The sequence below is a fragment of the Eretmochelys imbricata genome, chromosome 6 (genome assembly GCF_965152235.1).
Source record: "Eretmochelys imbricata isolate rEreImb1 chromosome 6, rEreImb1.hap1, whole genome shotgun sequence".
Classification (NCBI taxonomy): domain Eukaryota; kingdom Metazoa; phylum Chordata; order Testudines; family Cheloniidae; genus Eretmochelys; species Eretmochelys imbricata.
The window spans coordinates 115,475,947-115,498,398 of record NC_135577.1 but is presented as its reverse complement, the minus strand read 5'-3'; the positions used below and the strand labels follow the sequence as shown (position 1 = coordinate 115,498,398).

Below are 22,452 nucleotides of genomic sequence, written 5' to 3'. Positions count from 1 at the left end.
TCAGTAGGTGTGTGGGAATAACAGCCCTTATTGTTTGTCCAGTCTTATCTTAGTTGCATGTCAAAAGGTGCTTGTCCTAAGATACCTTCTTGGTGAAACTCATCTCCATTTTGTAACATATAATTCTTCTGTACTTGTCTGTGATGTCAAGAAATTCCTACATGTCTGTGTTCCAGGATCAGATTTTTGTATCCACCCCCCCACCCCGGGCAAATGTCAGGCTCGTTTCTTAGAGCTGATAATTATAAGAAGTGAGAAATGGCAGATTACTAACTTGGAAAAACAGTGAATTTATTTATTTATTTGAAAAATACAGGGTGTAACTTCTAAAGATATAGAACTCTGATAACTGGTGAAAGTTCACAGAAATACAAACAGGGACCTGACCTCCTTTCTCTCACAACTCATCCCACTCAAGGTTGCACAGTTTATATTTACAGTGATTGATATAAGTCAGTTTTAACTTCATTAGACAGAAGCTCTGGCTGGCTCAGAGTACTGGCAATGAAATATGGAACCTCCCATCTCTATCAGATGTTCAGTCGTAGTCCAGGTTCATAATGGCAAGAGGTTGTTACAATCAGTGATCGCATCAGTGGATAACATGAAATTAGTTGACCTTAGTCCAGTTCCTAATGGACTGCTATCCCCATCATGACTGCTATGTTTGTTGCCAATCCAAGTAAAGATGTCATGGACTGAATAGGCATAAAGATGTGGTCCCTTCAGAAGAGGAGTGAATAACAGCCCTTATTGTTTGTCCAGTCTTATCTTGGCCAGTGCACTGAGTTCAGTAGCAGAAGGATGTGTGTCTAGTTGCTGGGGATGGGGGGTGAGGGGGTGTTGTTTTAATATCTTCACCATTATCTGGAATTTGGCATAAATTACATTTTAATGATAAAAGAAAAGGAGTACTTGTGGCACCTTAGAGACTAACCAATTTATTTGAGCATGAGCTTTCGTGAGCTACAGCTCACTTCATCAGATGCATACCGTGGAAACTGCAGCAGACTTTATATATACACAGAGAATATGAAACAATACCTCCTCCCACCCCACTGTCCTGCTGGTAATGATACTCCCCTGTTATACTGAACTAGGTAAAGTTGCAGATACCTCTGAGGACTTATAAAAAGAAACCTGGAGAAATTGGCAATGTGGGCAGAAAATAAGGAACAAAATCAGATTCAGTTTGGAAGATAATACAAGGTTATAGTTCTGGAAAGAAGGATTTTCAGTGAGGGAGCGAAACTTGGAAAACAGACCTCCTGGTGATAGTGGAGAGCAAACAGAGAACTATAATAGCCAGGAAGACCAGGGAACACAGTTTAGGGCTGCATAAGCAGAGGCCTCAAGCAACAAGAGCAAGGGGATGTAGGGGCTGATTTATGACAAGAGAAAATTAAATGATTTTACCCAAGATACCATATGCTCATTTAAGAGGGGAGTTGAATTGCTTAGAGAGGTCAGTGAGAGTAATGGGATTAGTTTAACAGGTAAAACTGAAGTGGAATATTAGGAAAACCTTCCTGACATTGAGATGCATTAGGCTGTAGAAGTTTCCCAAAGGAAGTGCGGGAAGCTTCCACACTGAGGGATATAAAAACTAGACTGGATAAAATTACTGTTGGGGAATACTTTTTATTGGTGGGGAGACGGAAGAGACCTGGATTAAGACTTGCAGTCCGTGTCTAATGTAGGGTTTTGTACTGACATTGCTGTTCTATCTGTTGAGTGACTAGGTAGAACTTCCTCAGACATTCACTTTGGCATCCCCATTCTTCCCGCAAATAAAAATACTTCTGAAGAACAAATCCCTCATTTGGACTTTGTAATCAAAACAGCAATATAAGCTACCTTCTGTTGTGTTCCTTACTGCACATATGTGAAATGCTGCAAAACATTGTTTGTTTGTTTTTTTTAATTTCTAGAAATAGCTGAAAGAGAGAGGAAAGAAGCCCTTTCCGTGGCCCCTTCTGCTGGAATCCAGAAATAACAGTGGGGTGATCTTTTGGCATAAACTGTTTTTTCAAGAGACATTCCTGCCATTATGAATGAAGTAGCAATAGTGAAGGAAGGATGGCTTCACAAGCGAGGTAAGTGTCTTTTCCTTCTCATTTAAAGGAACACTGTCCGTTTGGGTCAACCAACAAATTGGCTTGGTCTCACCTTTAACAACATACCTTTAAATAGCTCTTCCTTATTTTTCTCTCTTAAAATCTGACCCTTCCTAATACTAAATATACATAGGAAAGGTGTATGACTTTCCATGAGGCATGCAAGACTCTGTGAAATGTGTGTATTATGTTTTTCTCAGAAAACTCAGTGTCTTCACTGTTTGGTTTGAAAATTACGCTAATAGAAAAAAAGAGGCTCCTTAAAATAGAGACTTGAAAGTTGGACTATTGCAATGGTGGGACAATTTATTTTGTCTCTATGGTATCATTTTAAATGGGGATAACATATCTGTAGCTGTTCTATCTGTGAGCATGTATCACCAGAAAATATAATTCTCAAGATGAATCTTCACGTGGACAGCAAGGTATACAATGATTATTAGCTATGCTGTGATCCCACTGTGATCCCATGTAGATTTGCTAGTGAATGCACTGTTTGGTTGATTTGTTTTTTTTTAAAAACCCTTTCACTCTTTGTACCCAAGACATGAGCAGTAGCATTAGTTTTGCACACTCCATGTACATCTGTTTTAACACTGGTAAAATAAAACTTTAATAAAGTCCTTCTGTATGAGAGGTGGGGCAGAGAAAGCTGAAATATAACTGACACAGTAATTGCATGTCCCTCTATCCTGTTGCATTACGAGACATTCCCCCACTCCCTCAAGGTCTTGCTAAGAGTAAGTGAAATTTTATTGTATGATTTTTTTTCCTTAAGAACAGTGTTGTTATGCTATCAGGTATTTGGCTTACCTGTTTCTTTGTACTGTACTATTGCTTCCTGGAAAGGAGAGAACATCATTAGGTGCTTTTCATAATCTCATCATTTGTTGTAGACAACAACAGATTTTGTATCTTCCAGATTTTGTATCCTCCAGCTTGCTGCTTCTGCAGACTCAGGATTTTTCTGGACAGTTTGCAACAGCAAAGTAATGTAACCTGAAGGTGCAAAGGTACAGAATAATTTTTGGGGGAAGAAGATGGCATTCCTTATCATAACCTTGATAAAGGTTAAAGATTCTTCTGCAAGAATAAAATTGATAAAATCCATGTTGTTAAAATAAAAGGGCAATTATTTTTTCTAAAATCTGTTATAGCCTTTAGTTTTCCATTCTCGTCTGATGATTGGTCAGGAGAATTTGACATGGCCATATGAAAGCACTATAATTTTTTATTCAGTTTTGTTTCAAACAGCATTTATGCACGTAAATGTCCCCTCTCTAGAGCTTAGAGAAATGTATAACATCTTAATTCATGTCACTGGATAGTTCTGAAGAATCTAAACTATCTTTTGCAATAAATATGTTTGAGAGAGACATTTTGATTGGGTAAAACAAGGCAAGGAAAAGAATTGCTTACATTTTATTTTCCATTTTAGGATCCTAGAAACTCTTTCAGTTAAAGGGACACCGTGGACTTAAATCACATTTCTGCCTGAATATTTTGTTTTACCTAGTTACAGCTAACAGCTAACATGACTATAACTGAAAGAGGTTGGAGGGAAATGTGTATTTTGTGTGTGCGCACACGTTGGCAGCACTTTGTCTATGCAGTTTTATTGTAGTCAGTCTTCCTCTGTTTAGGTGGTTTTTTTTCTCACAAGAACGGTGGGAGAGAGAGAGAGAAACATTTTTTAAATAAGAAAGCATTGTTGTAAATCCACAGACATTGTTCAAGGGGAATTCAAGGGCAGATGTAGTATCCAAAACTATTTATTTTTCTCTTTTTTTTTTTTTAACAGTCTGACTAGATTTCAAGATGACAGTGACCCTCATATTGAAAATTGAAATTTCTATGCTTCCTACGATAAAAAGATGAGCTGAACACACGTACTGGTTCTTCTTACTTTGCAATATAGCTGGGGGGACATTTTGGTTCTAGATTCTTGAATTGATTTCTAAATGCCTTTAGAGACACTTTATTGCCCTCCAGGCATCAGAGATTATAATCTGTAATTTAATGTGACAAGACCGCCTGCTGACCATGTGTGTTGCAACTTTTTTTTTTCTTTTTGGTGTGGTAAATAGTAGTGCATGCTGTGTATCTGAGATTCTAATTTTGTGCTCGGAGTTTGCATATTCATCTTGATGTTTTGCATCTAAGTAAACCCCATTTATTTATCGTGGTTGCTGCACAGCTTTTCCCCTCTTCCTGTCCCCTTCCTGATGAATACTCTGGCACGTATTTCTTTCCACTTCAGTAGCGAAACACAACTGGTAATGTTACTTCACTAACCTGCTGATGGGAGATTTCAGAAAGTGATGCAGTATCCCCTTCTTTGCTTGCCAGGATACCACATGTGCTAAGCTCCACTATATTCTGACTGGTTGCTGTAGCTCACGAAAGCTTATGCACAAATAAATTTGTTAGTCTCTAAGGTGCCACAAGCACTCCTGTTCTTTTTACTATATTCTGAGTTTCATTGGCAGCAGTGATGAGATTGGTCTTGAAAATTGATTCACTTGCATGGAGGGAGAGAGGCTGGTCCATGAGTGTGGGTTTTTTTGTTTGTTTTTTAAGTGACTTCACAGCTACAATGCTTGTTATAGATCTGCACTTGAAAAAGACCAGATTAATTTGCTAGTTCTGCAAGGCTAAATGCTCCAGCCAGAGGAAGTTTCCAAAACTGATGCCTGGTACTGTGAGCTTGTGAAAGAAGACATAAAAAGTAATTACTGTAGGGAGGGACTACAAAGGGAGGATTACAGATATAGTAAACATATACAGTTTGTCTTTTGGGTAACAAGTAAAACCGAGATCCTGACTGCTTGCAGTCTTTAAAGATCCCATGGTTCTTTTCACAAGTGTAATCAGTGTTAACCCCAACTGGCCAAATGCCAGTTTGGGTAATTATGTTCTGCCTACCTTAAATTCCCTCCTCAGTTTCAGTTGGATAAGGTATCTTTTAGTTCCTGTCCTGAACAGTAGAACAGCATGGCTGTGTGCAGTTAAACAGTTGCTACATTTCACCCCAGCGGTGGCTGCGTTTCAGTGGTTGCAGTGATTTGTGTATGTGTAAATCAGCTTGCAAAGGGCTTTGGAGCCCTTCTGGACGGCAGGTGCTCTATATGCCATTAATGTCTAGAGCAGGTGTTTTTGACCTGGTAGAAATAGAAATAGCATGACTTTCTTGGGTAGCTTTCTTGTCTTTTTTTTGTTTGTTTCAAAGTGAAAAATATAAATGGAGAAATGAAATTCAACATCTTTTTCTGTGCATGTCTGATAGTTCCTTTAAGTGACTGACTCATGGGACTGCTGGGAAATGCCACTTCCAGTAGTTCAGATATTTATTTGTGGAGGGGCCGGGGCATCTATCTCCATGACACTTCTCGCCTCAGCCAATCAGATGTATAAGAATTCATGAATGAACTCATTTTATTTTTTCAGTTGGCAGCACATAGCTCTGTAACCCTAATCAGGATGGAACAAGTGCTTGCTCATCAACTATACATATGAAAACAATCGTTAGAAACCCTGACCTCTCTTTGCAGTATTTCTTTATGCACATGTGGAAAACCTGGAGTGGAGTAACTTAGACTTTGTCATGTTTAGGGGTGTATATGCGCATGCACATACAGTACACGATGTTACGTTGGTAGAGGGACGAGGCATTGGAGGCTAGGGTTTTGTCTTGTGGGAAGGCATAACGGGTCAGTTAAGCGGTATAAGTCCCGTGACTAATGATTAAATGCTATGCGGGAGGGAGGAGAAAATCATCTGCTCTGAATGGTTTTAGATGTTGGAACTCTATGTAACTGTGTTTCTAAATGTATGTCAGTGGCACCCAGAGATTTGGATGGGTGCCCTTTTATGTGGAATTTCTTCTAGACTGTAGTAAATACCAGTCTCAAGGTCCTAATGATTCCCTTTTCCCATTTTCATTCATCTGTTCACACTAGTGGCTCCTCCCAATATCAACTCTCCATCCCTAAATCTGCCTTTTCCAGTGTGTCCTATCCTCTGTCTCTCTTATTTAGGTTGTAAACTCTTTGGGGAAGGGATTTTCTCTTTTGTATATAGTGTATACAGATGAGAATTTTGTCAGGGCTAAATAAGGAGATAAGAATCCTCATGAGAATCCCAAAGCAGTTACAAATTTACACAGGGATTTTGTCCACCGGTAGGTACCAAATGTGGTGGTGGACCACACAGCAGTAAAGCCAACAAGTGTAGAATACCTTGTCCAGCAGAAACGGCAGAAGGATTTTAGGCATGTAGACTGTAATTACCCAATTGTGTATCTGGCTGACCAACAGGCAGATATTACCAGATTTTTAATGACAAATGGCTCCTTGTCTCATTTGTAAGATAGTGCTTCCAGTAGCAGGATGCCTTCCACTGACACACTGGAGACTTGATTCTGCTCCGACATGGAGGGACCATTACCCCCTGTTGAATAACTGGTGTTCTTCAGAGATCTCCAAGCCAGGCGTTGACCTGTTGCCAACCTGATTATCTTGTGAGGTCTGTTGTAATCACAGCATAAGATGACTACAGGATATGCATAATTAAACCATTGGGTTGATGCACACTCCATTCTGCTGAGGGAGTGTAACATAGCCTAAAATATTTTAACATTGTTACGCTGAGAGCCAGTCAATATTTTTAACTGTTCATCTATTAGTATCGATTGAACCAGGGTCACATGATCATGTTTCCACCGATTGGCTTGTTTGGCAATCCCTGGGACACAGTGTTACTGCTCCCCTTCAACTCTTACTGCTTTTCTCTTCTGTTATCATCTTGCCCCCTACTTGGCTCTTCAATTTTTGGGGAGTTTTCGTCTCTTCCTGCAATGTAATTTTGGGCTTTTGCCACTGACACGTGCAACCAGAACCTTCAAGGTTCAGATTAGCTTAAGGATCTGCGGACTTTCATGGTATTTCAAAGGAGTGGCTGTGGCACCTGATACAGAATATCTTAAAACACATCAGGAGATGCCAGCTGCAAAGTATAAAGATACTTCAGAGGAGAAAGCAGGGTGATGAGGAAAGAAAAGGAGTAAGCTAGGGTTTGAACAAGAAACGAAGTGGGGCGGGGGGTGGGGGGCGGCGGGAAGGGAGGGATTCATAATGAAGGGAAAGGAGTTGCTGTTTCCTTTGTTTTAAAGAGAATAACAAAGTATATAGCTGAAGGTTTGTATCTTATAGGGAAATCTGTTGCTACTGAGGTTTAGGGTTAAAAAGAACCTTTGATAAACAATGTTAGTCTTTGGCTTTGCACGTTGGTCACTTTTTCAACACAAGGTGCAATAGTTGTGTGTTCTAGTTCTCAGTTTCTGTCTCTTTCTTGTCCTGCTCTGGGAGCTGGGAGGAACCAGGAAATTATAGACCAATAAATCGGACGTCGGTGGTAGGCAAGATGCTAGAGACATTAAGAAAGGATGAGATCACAAAACATCTGGAGAAATATGAGGTGATAATGGCTAGTCACTAGACTATTTTAAAAAGAAAATCTCAACTGATGGAATTATTTGTGGAGAGATTGTAAGAAGCAGGAATGAGTGCAAAGCACTGGAGATGGTCTGTTTTGGATGGCAAAGGACACAAATGGACAGGGTTAGCCAGTACAACATAGGTGGCATCAGCACAGAACAGTCAAAAAGGCTGACTGAAGGGAGATTAAAGATTGCTTGGAGGAAGGAAGGGCATGAACAGGCTACCACGGGAGTAGAGCTAGTCAAAAGTGTTCCACTGAAACTTTTTTCCAATGGCAAATATCTTTCTGAGCAAAACAGATTTTGTTATGAAAAGTTTTTATTTTGGTCAAAACTTTTAGTTTCTTGGGAATAAATTTTTAATTAAAAATAAATGACTGCTTCTGCTTTGAATTTTGAAGAAATGAAATTGCCACCACCCCATATTCAGGAATTACACTGGGCCAGATACTTTTCACTATGTTTATAAATGACTTGCCGTGGAACCCCTGTGTAAGCATGATACTATATAGACTTTCCGATCAAATGATACAAAGAAGAGATCAGATGCTGGCACATTTGATATCTTATGTTACTATGCAGTTCATTAGATTAATGCCCTGTCACTACACTTCTGGAAACGTAGTTTCACATTTTGCTTACTGTCTGTCAGAAACTAAATGAATTAAGTTTCAGTCTTATCCTTAATAAGTATCAGATCATGTCACTAAAAGACCACCTTGCTTGTGTTTCAGCAATGAGGGATTGGAGTCTTTCAAGCCCAGCTTAATGTGAGCTGGTAATGCTTTGTAGGGTAGGTTGCACAGTGCCTGCCTACAATATTTCTAGTTCTAACTTGTATCATTTATTTTTTTCGTTTTCATGAGTCCTTGGTACATACACATATTTGAAAGAAAAAAATAAATTGGGAGAATGAGTAAATAAATGGCTTATGTGTTTTCCCACTTACCTGTAATGTAAGATCATCAAGTCTGGGCTTAGCAAGAAATAGAGTACTGAGTGGGGGTAGTCTGAAAGCAGGATAAAGAGAATGTAGAGGAAAGAACCATACATCTGTGGCAGAATGTAGCTGCCATGCGACATTATTTGTTTAATCTGCAAAGTACTCTTAAAGGAAAACTCTTTAAAGATGACTAGGACAGCTGATGGACATAGCTTCATTCAAGAAACAGACTTTACTACTTAATATGCTAACCTTTCATTCAGATGGACATTTTTTTGAATCATCTTCCAGTAATAACTCCGTGGCCTGTTGGGAAATATATCTCTAAGCCATGTTTTTCTTTTGTGATGCAGGCTAAACATATTGGAAATATTTATTAAGAGATTTTTTATAAGATTTAATTAATTTTAAAAATATATTTAAAAATAGATTCCCCTTCCCCTCACCCCAGTGGTATTGCATGCATCATACTACAGGTGCAATGTGTGTCTTAAAAAAGGAACAAAAACCAGGAAACCATACAAGGAAAGAGGAAGAAAAAGAATGGAGAAACAATAGCACCATATTAGGTGTGATATAGTTCGTATTTGTGGGAATTATACTTTGCAACTAAATGGGGTGGGGGTGGGGGTGGAATAACAAGAGCTTATTTTTAGAATGTTTTTAGTTGGAAAAAGTTATAGAATTCATGGATTATGCTCCCACCACTAAACTGAGCCAATAATGAAAAAAGACAGTTGGTCCAAAAAGAATTGTTAGAATCATCAGTTTATTCAACAAAGACTTGATCATCTCTGATTATAGGAGAGGTACACAGAAGTTATAAATTGAGGGTTGTGGGGAGGAGGCTAAAATTGTCCACTTTTTAATTTTTGAGTGAGTTTGGAGGGAGTATTTTGAAGTACCCATCTAAGGCCCTGATCATGCAGTGGTCTGCGTGTGGGCAGAATCTGGGAAATCAATAGGGCTCAGGAGGGGTGGAGGGAGTGCATTGTAGGTCCAGGATCTAAGTTCTTTTACCAAGAGCATAAGTGTGCAGTGTCTGAGTGGCTTGAAAGTTTAATAAAGTGAACACAAGGGGATCTCTCTTCCTTTTCATTGTGTAGGATGCTGTTTGTTTTTTTTTAATATGTGATTTTGGTGGGGATCATAGAGGGACACATAAGCCAGGGAAGTGGGTTTTGCCTTTCTTCTGATGGTCCTGAGTTTGGTGGGCAATACGATCTGTCTTGGGAGTGAGTTCCACAGTTGCTGGAAAAGCGGTAGCTCATAAGTACAAAAAGACTCTTCCTCTTGAGGTGTATGGTACCATTGTTCCAGCAGAATGTAGGTGTTATGGGAGTCATGGCTGCTTACAGTGTTGTTGCCAATTTCCATGATTTCATTACAAGTCTCGTGATACTTGGTATTTTTAAGTCCCAGCTCTAGGAATTGTCAAGTGATTACATGAGAATTTCAGCTTGCTTTTTTTTTTTTTTAAGTGAAAGTTTGTAACGCTCATGGTTGTAAATGAAAGCTTGAAAACATGACTTAAGTGTACTGCAAAGGCTTGAAAACCAAAAGGCAAAGAAAAAAGAACTGAAATTGTATTAGTTTTTAAGTCTCATGGTTTCGGGAGAATGATTCATAATTTTTTAATGCTTAGGTTTAGCAATATTGTTGGTCTCTCCATTAACTGAGATCATTCCCATGAAGGGGTCTGGAGGCAAACATGATACATTTCTAAAAAGCTAGCAGTGTAAAAGAATAACTTTAGCATATACTGTAAGAAATTTAATAGTTTTCTATTTTGGTATTATGTCCAAACTGCCTTTTTATCTGATAAATTACATCTAGATATTTAATTCAAAAATGCCCAAAAAAACCTAAGGTTCAACCTCCTTTAATAAATTAGTGTATTACTATTTTCAAATAATAGTTCTAGTACACACAGAATCAATAAGGAACTCTGTCAGAACTGATTTTTATCTTCCTCAGATTATCCAGTAAAACAGCCAACAAAATGAAAATCAGGGCCCCGTTGATATGAGTAAATGGTATTGCTTTGCATATAACAATTTTTAACACAAACAAATCATTTGCAAACTGAGATTACACTGTTCATTACTGTAAGCTTCAAACTAAAACTGACCAGATAACTTAACAAGAATGCCTACAAAATTAGGCCCTGCTTATTATTTAATCATATGTAGTGGATCATGTTGTGGTTAAAGCACTGGATTGGGACTCAGGATATCTGAGGCCAATTCCTGGTTCTGCCACAGACTTCCTGTGTGACCATGGTCAAGCCATTTAGGCCTTGTCTAAACACAGGTTACACCAGTTAAAACGGTACCACTCCGGTCATATGAGCGCAATTATAACAGTATAAAGGTGCTTATTTTGGTGTAGTTGATTCCCTGAAATTTAGGAGAATAAGCTATGTTGGTTTAAAGCATTTTTATACCAGTATAAATGTTCACACTAGGAGCTGTTCTATAACAATTTTGGTGAAAATTGTACCCCTAACCAAAATGTTTACATCACTGTAAACACTATGTGTGGGTCAGACCTTAATCTCCCTATGCCGCAGTTTTCCCCATCCCTATAATGGGGATACTGCTTCTTCCTTTGTATGTTGAGTTTTAAACTGTAAGTTCTTCAGGGCAGAGACTGCTTCATTCTCTGTGTTCATACATGTAGGTCTTGGTTAAGATCTGTAGGCGCTATTCTAATAGAATTATTTGTGTTAATTATCTAAATTCAAATGTTACTTTCCAGATCACAGTTACAATAGAATTTTTAAAAAATCAGCTTTAAGTAAAAATTAAATTCTGGTGAAACCAAGTAAAGTGAGTGATCCTCAGCTGAAGACATTTACTTCTTAATCCCAGGCCTGATCTACGTTCAAATCTTCTCTGATTTAACTAAGCTGGGTTAGTTATTTTCATGCAAGTCTACGTGTGGACACTGTTATTTTAGAATAAAAATACTTGTGCCAAAATACTCGAAACTAGATCAGTTTGCATTTTCAGCTTTTGTTATTTCAGTGCAGGTTGGTGCATAGACTAGGCCCCTAATTTCAAAGTTTTGGGCGCAAGGCCTGAGCCTAATGGTACTAATTAGCATGTGACAGTGTTGCTTGCTCTGGGGAGGGGAAGTAATTTTAGAGTTAGAGTTTTATTTTCTGGACATGAGAGAGGGTATGCTATACTTAAGGCTTGTCTACTCAGGAAAATTTAATCCAAATTATTTTTAAAGTGGATTAACTAAACAATGTTAAATCTCACCATGGACCCACTTATTCTGAATTAAAGTGGCCTTAATTTGGTTTAGTTCAATTCAATTTGGAAGGAAATTAAGATAAACCAAATTAAGGCCTAATTCGGAAGTGAATTAAGGGCACTTGAATTTTGAAGAATAACATCCACCTAGGTTTAATCCAGTTTAACTAATCCACTTTAAATTCACACCTTTAGATAATTTGGATTAATTTTCCTGTGTGCTCCCAAGTAGATAAGCCCTCAGTGAGTTGTAATAGCAAGCGATGTATAGCATTTTCTTGGTTTTGCTGTTGTGCTTTGCCATTATATGTTGGTGAGGACCATGTTTATACTGGTGGACTGCACCCTCATTATTACTTTTCACTGTCATTGATGAAACATGCTTAGATTTGAGATTGGGACTATTTTAGAGAAAGTTGTATTTTTTAAAAGGGGGCCTCAATTGGAGAACTAACTTATTTCAGTTTGTTGGCTTTGTCCCTCGCCTGTCAGGGGTTAAGGGAGTGGGATAATGGTTTGTTTCTTAACCTGAAAAACTCTTTGCAGTGAGATTTTCGTGGTTTATCCCATGAGGTGGTTCTAATTTTTTTAAACTAGAGATTGTTGTTTCCTTGTTCTCTGTGCTCTCTTGATATAGTTTAAATTGCCTGCATGATATGGGTGTGTTATTCCCCCTCCCCATAATATAATTAATAACTTCCTCTAAGTGAGAAGTAGGAAACTAATACAGTTTTCATATTTGGGAAGTTGTCAGTTATTCCCCAGTAATAACCTTCCCACTGACTTTCATGAACCTACCCTTCTGAGCACAATTGTTTTCATCGTTTTCAGTTAAGTTTAGCCTGTGAAGTCCTGATACCTTGATTTTTTTTTTTTAATGAGAGAGAGAGAGAGAGATGGGGGGAAATAGTTAAATTACATCATCACGGAAGAATACTTAGAGTTTAAAGCCATTCCAGACTACATTGGCACCCCTTTGTTATACAGTGTAGCTGAAAACGAACTGCAGCAATAATGAACCAATCCATCTAAATCACAGCAGCTGAACAACTGACTATTCTATCTCAAAATGCAAATGTGTTGTGCAGAATGGATTTAATTGTAAATGTTTGCTTAGTAGGGAATATGAGCCTTTCGGTTTGTGACAATAATCGTGAATACAAAGAATCCACAGAACTGAAGGGTTTACATAGCTTGCCCCTGTTCTCATAATATTTCAAAGTCAGTTTTTTGTTTTGTTTGTTTGTTAAATGTACCATTTGGCTTTGTTTTAGCTAATCAATATTACTCCATACACACAAGTGCTAGGAGAGGTTGTGAAAACTGAAAGATAACTATATACATTTAGATCAAGTTAGATTTTCTATTGTTTTTCTTTTTGAAATATGTGTTGGAAGATTTTTTTTATAACTTAAGATAATGGGAGAAAAAAGTGCTGACTCTCAAAATGTTTGATTTGTCTTTATAATGCAACAACATTGAGAGTTTTATGGCTTTGGGTCTTTTGTTTAGATTGTTAGAAGGTGCCTTTTACATATTAAAAGGTTACTGTTAAGGATTTCTACTCTGGTTAAAATAATTCCATGAAAGGTGGCAACTGACCATTATTCCCTTGTCAGAATCCTTTAATCCTGCGTGTATGCTGTCAGACGTTGCTCATAAGAACTGGAGTTTTGTCACCTTTTTTAATTTGTAATTAAAATCAGAGTGTATTAAAGTGTAGGTTTGGGGGAGAAAAAAAGCACTGGTGTGGACTGGCAAAGAGAGGCAGAAAACAGGTCCGACTCCCAACTGTCATTAGATATCCCTTGCAGCAAGAAAAGGCAAAGGTAAGTATAAAAGAAATGAAATCTGCAGTATGTGGTATATGGTTGTGCATCCACTGGCGTTTCATATGTGGATTCTTCACACTAATAGACACCAAATGTGTGTGTGTGTGTTCTGAAAAAAGCCCCTGGAGACTAGGCCTTTGTGACACTAGAAAAGTTTACCGTTCCAAAGTTATGGTAAGAATTTGTAAATTTTGGCTCCTGGAGCACTTCCTTCCACAATTATAAATTTCCAATATTAAAAACATAAGGTGAGAGTGGCATTTTTTAGAGGACAATGCAAACATTCATTTCAAAAACGAAACTATCCATTCACGTTATATTGCTGGCTGAATATAAACGCACCGTTGATCTTGTCCTGCAGATTTGTTCCCTGGAATTCTATCGTTGTTTTCAGGTCTGCTGTGTGTCAGAGCCCAGGTCAAGTGACTCAGGCTCATGGGGCTTGAGCTGCAGCGCTGAAAATGGACGTGTAGACATTTGGGCTCTGAAATTCCATGAGGAGGGTGGGTCTCAGAGCCCGGGCTCCAGCCCGAGCCTGAATGTCTACATTGCAGTTTTTAGCCCTGCGCCCAAGCCCCGTGAGCCTGAGTCAGCTGACCCTGGCCAGCAACGTCTGTGAGGGGGGACTTTTATTGCAGTATAGGCACGCTCTAAGTTGGCAAACTAAATCTGAGCAGCTATGTTGAATGTCTCTGGACGAATGGCTTTTAATTAAGATATTTTTCTTTCTTTCTGTCTTTTTATGCTTTATTTCTGGGACCCTAAAAACTGTTTTGTTTCCCTGAAGTTCAATTCCTGAGTAAAGCCCAAGTTGTTGTGAGGAGATGTTTGGTATTCCTTAGCGACACCATCTTCCTCTTAATTATGATGTTGGTTCCTCATGTTGTTCTTCATATTGTTGGGAGTTTTATGTTTAGGACAGGCAGAATAACGTGTTCCAGCAGGCTGAGGAAGAGTGTGCATTGTTTGTGGAAGTCACAGGGCTGGAAGGATCCAGGTAAATGCATATTGAGGTGGTGGGCGTTCCTGAAGGATGGAGGGCAATCTTTTGCTCTTGGTTACAACCGGTGCAATCCAACTGATTTCATCTGGGCTTCACAGAGTAACTGGGAGCAGCATTTGAGTCCAAGCTAGACTGTCCTGGTGACAGAATGTTTAGGAGACATATTTTCCTGCCTCAAACAAAAGCTTTGACTGTGCAACATGAAGTAAGGTTCCAGTCCAGATTGTGTGTTTTAAAAGGTTCTGTGGGTTCCATGCTTTTCTGTGTCAATCATTTCCAGATCAGCGTTTTTCAGTTTACAGGTAGAAAGAGGTTGTCTTTTTGCCTCACCATCAGTCTTGCAAACTCAGTTTGATCTCTGAAAGCCTGGCCGGGTTAATAAAAGAATTATTGGCCTTCCATTTGGACCATAGTAAACATTTCTGTCAATGAAGCATGGATGGAATGGGATCCAGCTTGTCTTCTCTGTAGCCATTCTGGGCTCTGCGCATTTAGAGGAGAGAAAGCAGGAAAAACTTATTCTTGTCATTGGAGCAAGCAGGTCTGATTTTGAATATTCTCCTGGCGCAGACCTGTTAAGTACTTTTTCAGTTTAGAAAATCCTGTTTCTGCTGCATTAGGGGCCTGTCATATTGTTGGTTTTCATCCTTTGGCAATTGCTACTAACACTTCTTTTTTCTTTTCTTGTTCCTGACGATTGGAGATATTCCAGCCTCTCCGATACACACACTACCCCTAACTTCAAAAGAAGCAAAAGGTCTAAAATGGCCATGGCTGTTTGGTCAACAGAGAGAATATAAAATCCTGGTTATAAAATGGGCAAAGATGAAACGTTTGCCATGTGACTGGTAGGTAATAATCATTAGCCAGCCACATATAAGTCATTATTACAACAACACCTCTTGCAGTTTAGGCATATCTTGCAGATTACTGATTTTTTTTTTCCTCTTATATCCCAATTGTAATTTTGGAAAAGAGTTTAGCATTGTGTGTGTGTATGTCAGAGACTCAGTTTAGTTGAGGAGGAGGCCTTCTCTCTCTGAAATAGTGGCTTCTCTCAAACACATGGCAACTTTAACTAGTTTATCAGCTGAAACAGTACCTCTGGGCCTAAAGAGACTGATATGTCCAAAGCTGCTGTTTTTTTGTGTCCTACATGGTCCTGAAGCCTCTTGGGTATTCATGGAAATCAAAAGCGAGTAGAATACAAAGGGAAAATTACCGCTCTCTCCCCAAAAGTATTAGAATCTAGAAGGCTTTATTTAGAATAGAAAAATCAGATTTATTATATCTTTTCTAAATAGTTTTTTTTTTTCTAAATAATGTCATTGGGCTGGCTAGTTGATTGGTGGTAAGTTCATGCAGCAGTCAGTGTTCTTGACGCTTCCTCTCCTACCTGTGCTAGGGGTAACATGTTCAGGCCTGAAGTTGGAGTAATGCTTATGTCATTGTCAGCAGATGAAGGCTACTAGACTGGAGCTGGACTGTCTAGCTTTGTTTCAGAGAGATCTGTTTAGTGACTGACTAGACTGGGTGTGATAATGACAAGACCAGATGGTGCTGGAGACTTCTCTTTCGCTGTACCATTTTAGAAATGGAATGACACAACAGGATGTGTGGTTGTAAACATACATTCACACTTCAGTGTCTGTACATATCTCTGACTATGTACTATGCCGGACAATTTCTCTTATGATTCATGTGGTGAAATAAAAGCATGGGAGAACTCAGAATTTTCATTTCTACTTGTTTAACCATTATACATACAGGATATTTATTGAGTGTTCATCATTCTGCTGGCTTTTATACCTTCCAACCAAAGACTGGAGCTAAGAGGAATAAAATGAGGGTGGCCAAACAGACTTTGATAAAGCAACCAGCCCCGTCTCCCCAAATTTGACCTGAATATTTTCCGAGAGTTTGAAAAAGTATGGTTAATTGTGGTGTTCTCTCTCTCCCCCCCCCCCCCCCCAGCCTTTGATTTTTGCTGTGTCTCTTGACTTCTTGGCTGTGGCTGGAAGTACAAGTGCTAAAGTGTTTGGGGAGTCTCTCCAACGCTTGGAATCTCATGCAGGGCTGAGTCTGATCTGTGTGTGAGAAGGGCGGCTTGATTTCCAGACCAAAGCCATTTGGATGAGCACTCATCCTGCCCAATATTCATTGTGACGGAAACCATGCTGATCGCTGTCCTATCCAAGGAGAAAAAAAAGTCATTCCCCCTGTTGTCAGCAGGTTTTCTCCATTGCTAGTATTCTGTATGTTGTGTTCAGATAAATTGAAAATAAGGCTGTTTAAGAGAAGTAGTTCAGGGGGTAACCAAGTATAGAGACATTATTACTCTTTTTGGTTTAGTGTAACGGTCCAGTCACTGGGACAGACAGTTTCCTCCTGCTTTTAAATACGTGGGGCCAATTCTCTAGTCCAGTAAGGATGAAAAGTGATCTTAAAATGGCCAGAGATAGTTCCCCTACACAGAAATTCCCTACTGGCTATCTGCTGTCAGAAAACAGAGCTGTTTCTGATGCCAGCTGCTTTCATGATCTCTTGGCGTAAGGGGAGGGAGAGGGAGTTGCAGGGGTGAGGTGTGGTCGGGAGGCAGTGTGGTGGACTGAGCTTTACTCTGCGTGATCTGCATGTACGCAGTCTGCTACCTTGTGCCAGCGGCTGAGTTACGGCAGCAGGGGGCCTACTCTAACATCCATCATAACTGGGTGGCTGAAGATCAAGGAGACACAACAGCTTGCCTGTGGCTGCTGCTGTCCACTGCATCAATGCTGTATCCAAGACATGGTCTCAATTCATGCTGTATCAGTGAGGTTTAAAGGTTAGGGTCACTAGATTACCTGTTCTAGTGCAGGAGAGTTGGCCTTTGGTCAGTGAACCTGTCCCTCCAGTCTCTGTGGATAAACTGGAGCCCAAAATGACAAAGTAGAGGCAGAGGCTGATCTGCTGCTGTGCTTGGCTCACTGGTTGACATGTCATGCCCTGTGCCTGAGACAGAACTGATCCAAGCATTTCTGTCCTTCCCAGTGCTTGGGCAGAGTGGAAAGTGCTAACACTTGTCAACAAGACCCAGTGGTATTGGAATGACAGACACCTCTCCCTTTCCCTGACGGTGGTGATTGTAGAGGACCCACCTCCAGTGGGGAGACAGGCTAGCTTAGGTAGTTAGTAACAGGATAATGGACCCTTGTTATGTCTAGGTCGCTAATTTTGAAACTGTTCCAGGATAATAGTGACTAAAAGTTGCTGCCATTGGATGGCAGTTCTGAAGCTTCACTGTAATGTTACCAGCTGCCGTAGCTCTCCCTATCACACCTTGTGCTCTTGGTGGCTCTCAGTGAAATAGCTGAGGACAGGATGGACATTAGAGGTTGATCCATGCTCTTTTTCTGAAAGGTGACCACACAAGGACGGGGTTGAGACGTGAGGGAGAGGGGCTATCTTGTGCTGTCCACTGCTTATGGAGGAACCTGGTGTTGGGTCTGAGACTTTCATCACTACCCTGAAACCTGAAGCCAGGATCTGTGTATGGAGCGTCATCAGTATGTAAGCTGGATTGGTGTGGCGTTTCTATATTTATTTATTTATTTATGTTTAAAACAAAATACCTGGAAAAGAGAGGTAAGGTGGTCGGAGGGGGCATGCTTCATGTGCCTGCCTCTGTACTGTGTTTCACTGATCGTTTTTAAAAACGTGGAATTTCCTGCCTCCTGTGGAATTTCCTTTATTTCAGATGCTTCGTGTGTGATTCCCCTCACCCAGAGGCAGGCTAATGCTGAAGATCAGGGACACCAGTTTCTTTACCTAGTTGGGAGAGACAGACTTCCTGAAAGCGGGCAGAACCTTGACTATAAGAGAAGCTCCTCCCACATTAAAGCGGCGGTAGCTGTTCTATGAAAGACGGGTGCACACGTCTACAGTGCAGGTGGCACGGGTGCTGCACCCCTTTCAACTTGCCTGGAGTAGGAGAGGGGCCCACGAAGTGTGCAGACGTTCCCCAACTCCTATTGCCGAAAGGGAATAGGTAGTCTCCATTAGTTGGTTGATAGGAGAAGAGAGTGAAACAAAGTTGTGAACGGATGGTCTCATGATTAGGGCACTATCCTGGGACTTGGGAGACCTAAGTTCAATTCCCTGCTCTGCCACAGACTTCCTCCTGTGTTACCTTGTCTTTGTGTGCCTCAGTTCTCTGTCTGCAAAATGGGGAGAATTATACTGCTTTGCTGCCCAGGAGGGTTGTGAGGATAAATACCTTAGAGATTGTGAGGCACTTGGATATTATGGTAATAGGGGCCATATAAGCACCCAGGCTAGATGGATAGAATGTTTCTATGTAGCATCCTCCTGACCGTTCTTTTGCTTCTCAAGCTAATAGTAGGTTAGAATGCTGATGTGAATGGGGCACCTGCATAAGCCCAGAGCTGATCACTGCAGTATGTATTCCCCTGTATGTCTTTCTGTCTCTCACTGTCTGAATGTATTGTAAATAAAACCTTGCAATTAACTTCCTTATTAAATGATGTTGTTTGGACCACTGACTACAAAGTCTGGGAACCCAAGTGTCTGTACATGAGCTAGCTTTCATGTTTGCCCTGCAGGCATAGTCACAGTGATTAAATAGAAGGCTTCAGACTCTGGTACTATCAATGCAGCACGTTTCACAAACTAATTTAAACACTAAAAGTAGATTTAAAGAAAAAGTTACAAACTCTAGTGTTATATCTCCAAACGTGGAGTTCAGAATAATTCAGTTGTTATACGCACAAGCTTTTCAAGTGGCATAGACTGTAATCTGAGCAAACTATAAAACAGAAATTGTCTTTGGTATAAGTAGTCAGATTTACATAAAAACTACATCCTTGTTGTTACCAGTGACGACGACAGCAACATTCCCTAATGTTTGAATTCAGGTAGTAGCTTATACCCAAATGTGTGTGCAAACATATTTTTCTAAGGAATTTCTATCTAATGCCACTGGAAAAGGTTCACACTCTGCTAAGCTTAACACGGATCCTTTACAGTGACTCTGTGTTTGGGTGTGTATATGTATGTACTTATACACATACAGGTAAGAGACAGGAAATCTATCTGCCTAAGGCTTCTATTGCCATTTATCCAAAGGAGGTTATAAAGAAATGGAGAGTAAAATTGCATCTTTCATGTGCAAATTGAGGGGTGTGGCTTTTTTGGAGTGTGGAGCAGCTCATGTATTGGCATCTCCTTTAAACATAAAAGGAAAAGGAGGACTTGTGGCACCTTAGAGATTAACACATTTATTTGAGCATAAGCTTTCGTGAGCTACAGCTCACTTCATTGGATGCAGTGATGTAGTGATGTGATGAAGTGAGCTGTAGCTCACGAAAGCTTATGCTCAAATAAATTGGTTAGTCTCTAAGGTGCCACAAGTACTCCTTTTCTTTTTGCGAATACAGACTAACACGGCTGTTACTCTGAATCCTTTAAACATGTGGCTCATGTCATCTTCCTTTTTCACCTGCTTTGGGAAATCCTATATTTAGTTGTCTGTGCCCATCACTTCAAGTAGACAAAAATAACTTCTGTGTAATCTAGCCTTTCTCTCTCCTTTCATCCTCTCTTCTGTTGCTGCTGGGTTTAAGATATTCATTTGTTTTCAGAAGTGAGTGGTGGTGGTAGAAAACATTTATACCCTGTAATAAAATTGCTGTGAAGAAACCCTTCTTCCTCAGTTAGAATACTTGTTGACGGGTCAGAATATGGTCAAAACACTTGAAGTGGGTGGGGCAGAATGATTGGGAAATAAAATGACTTGCATATGCACAAGGCATGCATCTGTTTGACAAAAGCTAACAGGAACAGGGGATCAATGGACACATACGGGGTTTCAGTTCTGAGCTCTGGGATTCAGCCTAAAATTCTCAAGAGAACGAATCTTCAGATAAGTCTCCTATGGACTTTAACTCCTGTTGTGAAATTCTGTATTTAATATTTAATATTTTTTAAATCTCTTCCCTGAAGAAATTCTGGGCAAGATTTGTGCTTAGACTGAATTTCTTGTATCCTCAGGACTGGCACACTTTGTACTAATGTCAGTAACAAACACTGGATTCCAACTGTTGTATCTGGTTTGTGGGTGAAGAGGTTATTAGTAGCCACAGTAAGGCCTTGTCTATGCTGCCACTTACAGCGCTGAAACTTTCTTTGCTCAGGAGTGTGAAAAAACACCCCTCTGAGTGATGCAAGTTTCAGTGCTGTAAAGTGACATTGTAGACAGCACTGGTAGCTATTCCCCTTGCAGAGGTGGTTTTCTCCCAGCACTGGAGCTGCGACTACACAGCCACGTTGAAGCGCTGCCGTGGCAGTGATTTAATGTCAGCTGTATAGACATACCCTTACTTAGGCTATGTCTACACTACGCAGCTTTTATAGTGACACGACTCTCAACGAGAGGTGTTAGCTTTATTGGCAGGAGAGCGCTCCTGCTAACAAAACACTGTTCACACCAGCGCTTTTTGTCGACGAAACTTTTGTCTTTCGGGGGGGGGTTAACACCTCTGAAAGACAAAGGTTTTGTCATTCAGTTGCCAGTGTTGATAAAGCCTTAGTGAAAAGGTTTGAAGTTTTAGTGGTATCTGCTAAAAGATGTTTTCTCTTCACAATGCAGTTAATAGGGTTTTGAGTCTGGGCTCCACTGGTCTAAACCATCCAAGACAAACTTTCCCTGTCACGTCCCTCTCGCCCCCAGTAATGGAATCTGTCTGCGCTCCTCCTCCATTACAGCTCGGTTGGCTCAGCAGAGGAGCTTGGGCTGAAGGAGGAGCTAGGGCTGAAGTGGGGATGTGGGAGGAGCTGAGGCTAGAGGCGGAGCTGGCCTGGGGGCAGAGAGGAAATAAGGGCAGAACTGGGCTAGGGGCAGAGCAGGGAATGGAATGGAGCTGGGCTGGGGGGGCTGGGGTTGGAGTGGAGTTGGGGCTGGAGCTGGGCTGGGGGCAGAGAGGGAATAAGGGAAGAACTGGGCTGGGGGCAGAGCAGGGGTCGGAGTGAGGCTGGGGACAGAGAAGGAATGAGGGCAGAGTTGGGCTGCGGGCAGAGTAGAGTTAGGGCTGAGTCTCAGGCTGGGCTGGGGTAACGCAGGGGGCAGAGAGAAGCTGTGGCTGAGGCCAGAGCTGGGCTGAGGTGGAGAGGGAATGAGGGCAGAACTGAGTTGGGGGCGGAGCAGGGGTCGGAGTGGGGCTGGGGCTGGAGCTGGGCTGGGGTGGAGAGGTAATAAGGGCAGAAGTGGTCTGGGGGCGGAGCAGGGGTTGGAGTGGGGCTGGAGCTGGGCTGGGGTGGGGTGAGGTGGAGAGGTAATAAGGGCATCTATCTGCTGCCCTGACCGGGAAAACCGAGAAGTCTGCTGCTTGCCGGGGGCTAAGATTCGTGATGTGACGAAGAGACTGCCGAGACTCATCAAGCCCTCGGATCGCTACCCCTTCCTGCTTCTCCACGTGGGCACCAATGATACTGCCAAGAATGACCTTGAGCGGATCACTGCGGACTACGTGGCTCTGGGAAGAAGGATAAAGGAGTTTGAGGCGCAAGTGGTGTTCTCGTCCATCCTCCCCGTGGAAGGAAAAGGCCTGGGTAGGGACCGTCGAATCGTGGAAGTCAACGAATGGCTACGCAGGTGGTGTCGGAGAGAAGGCTTTGGATTCTTTGACCATGGGATGGTCTTCCATGAAGGAGGAGTGCTAGGCAGAGACGGGCTCCACCTTACGAAGAGAGGCAAGAGCATCTTTACGAGCAGGCTGGCTAACCTAGTGAGGAGGGCTTTAA

General features: G+C 40.9%; 1 protein-coding gene across 3 annotated transcripts in view; it reads left to right on the top strand.

Annotated features, from left to right (window-relative positions):
• AKT1 (AKT serine/threonine kinase 1) overlaps nucleotides 1-22,452 on the top strand; it is a 113,648-nt gene that overhangs the window by 5,550 nt on the left and 85,646 nt on the right. For all 3 annotated transcript variants that reach the window (XM_077819470.1, XM_077819473.1, XM_077819471.1), the window contains exon 2: nucleotides 1,932-2,096. In XM_077819470.1, coding sequence (XP_077675596.1) covers nucleotides 2,051-2,096 — 46 coding nt within the window. In that variant the 5' untranslated portion in view covers nucleotides 1,932-2,050. The remainder of the gene's footprint in view (nucleotides 1-1,931; nucleotides 2,097-22,452) is intronic.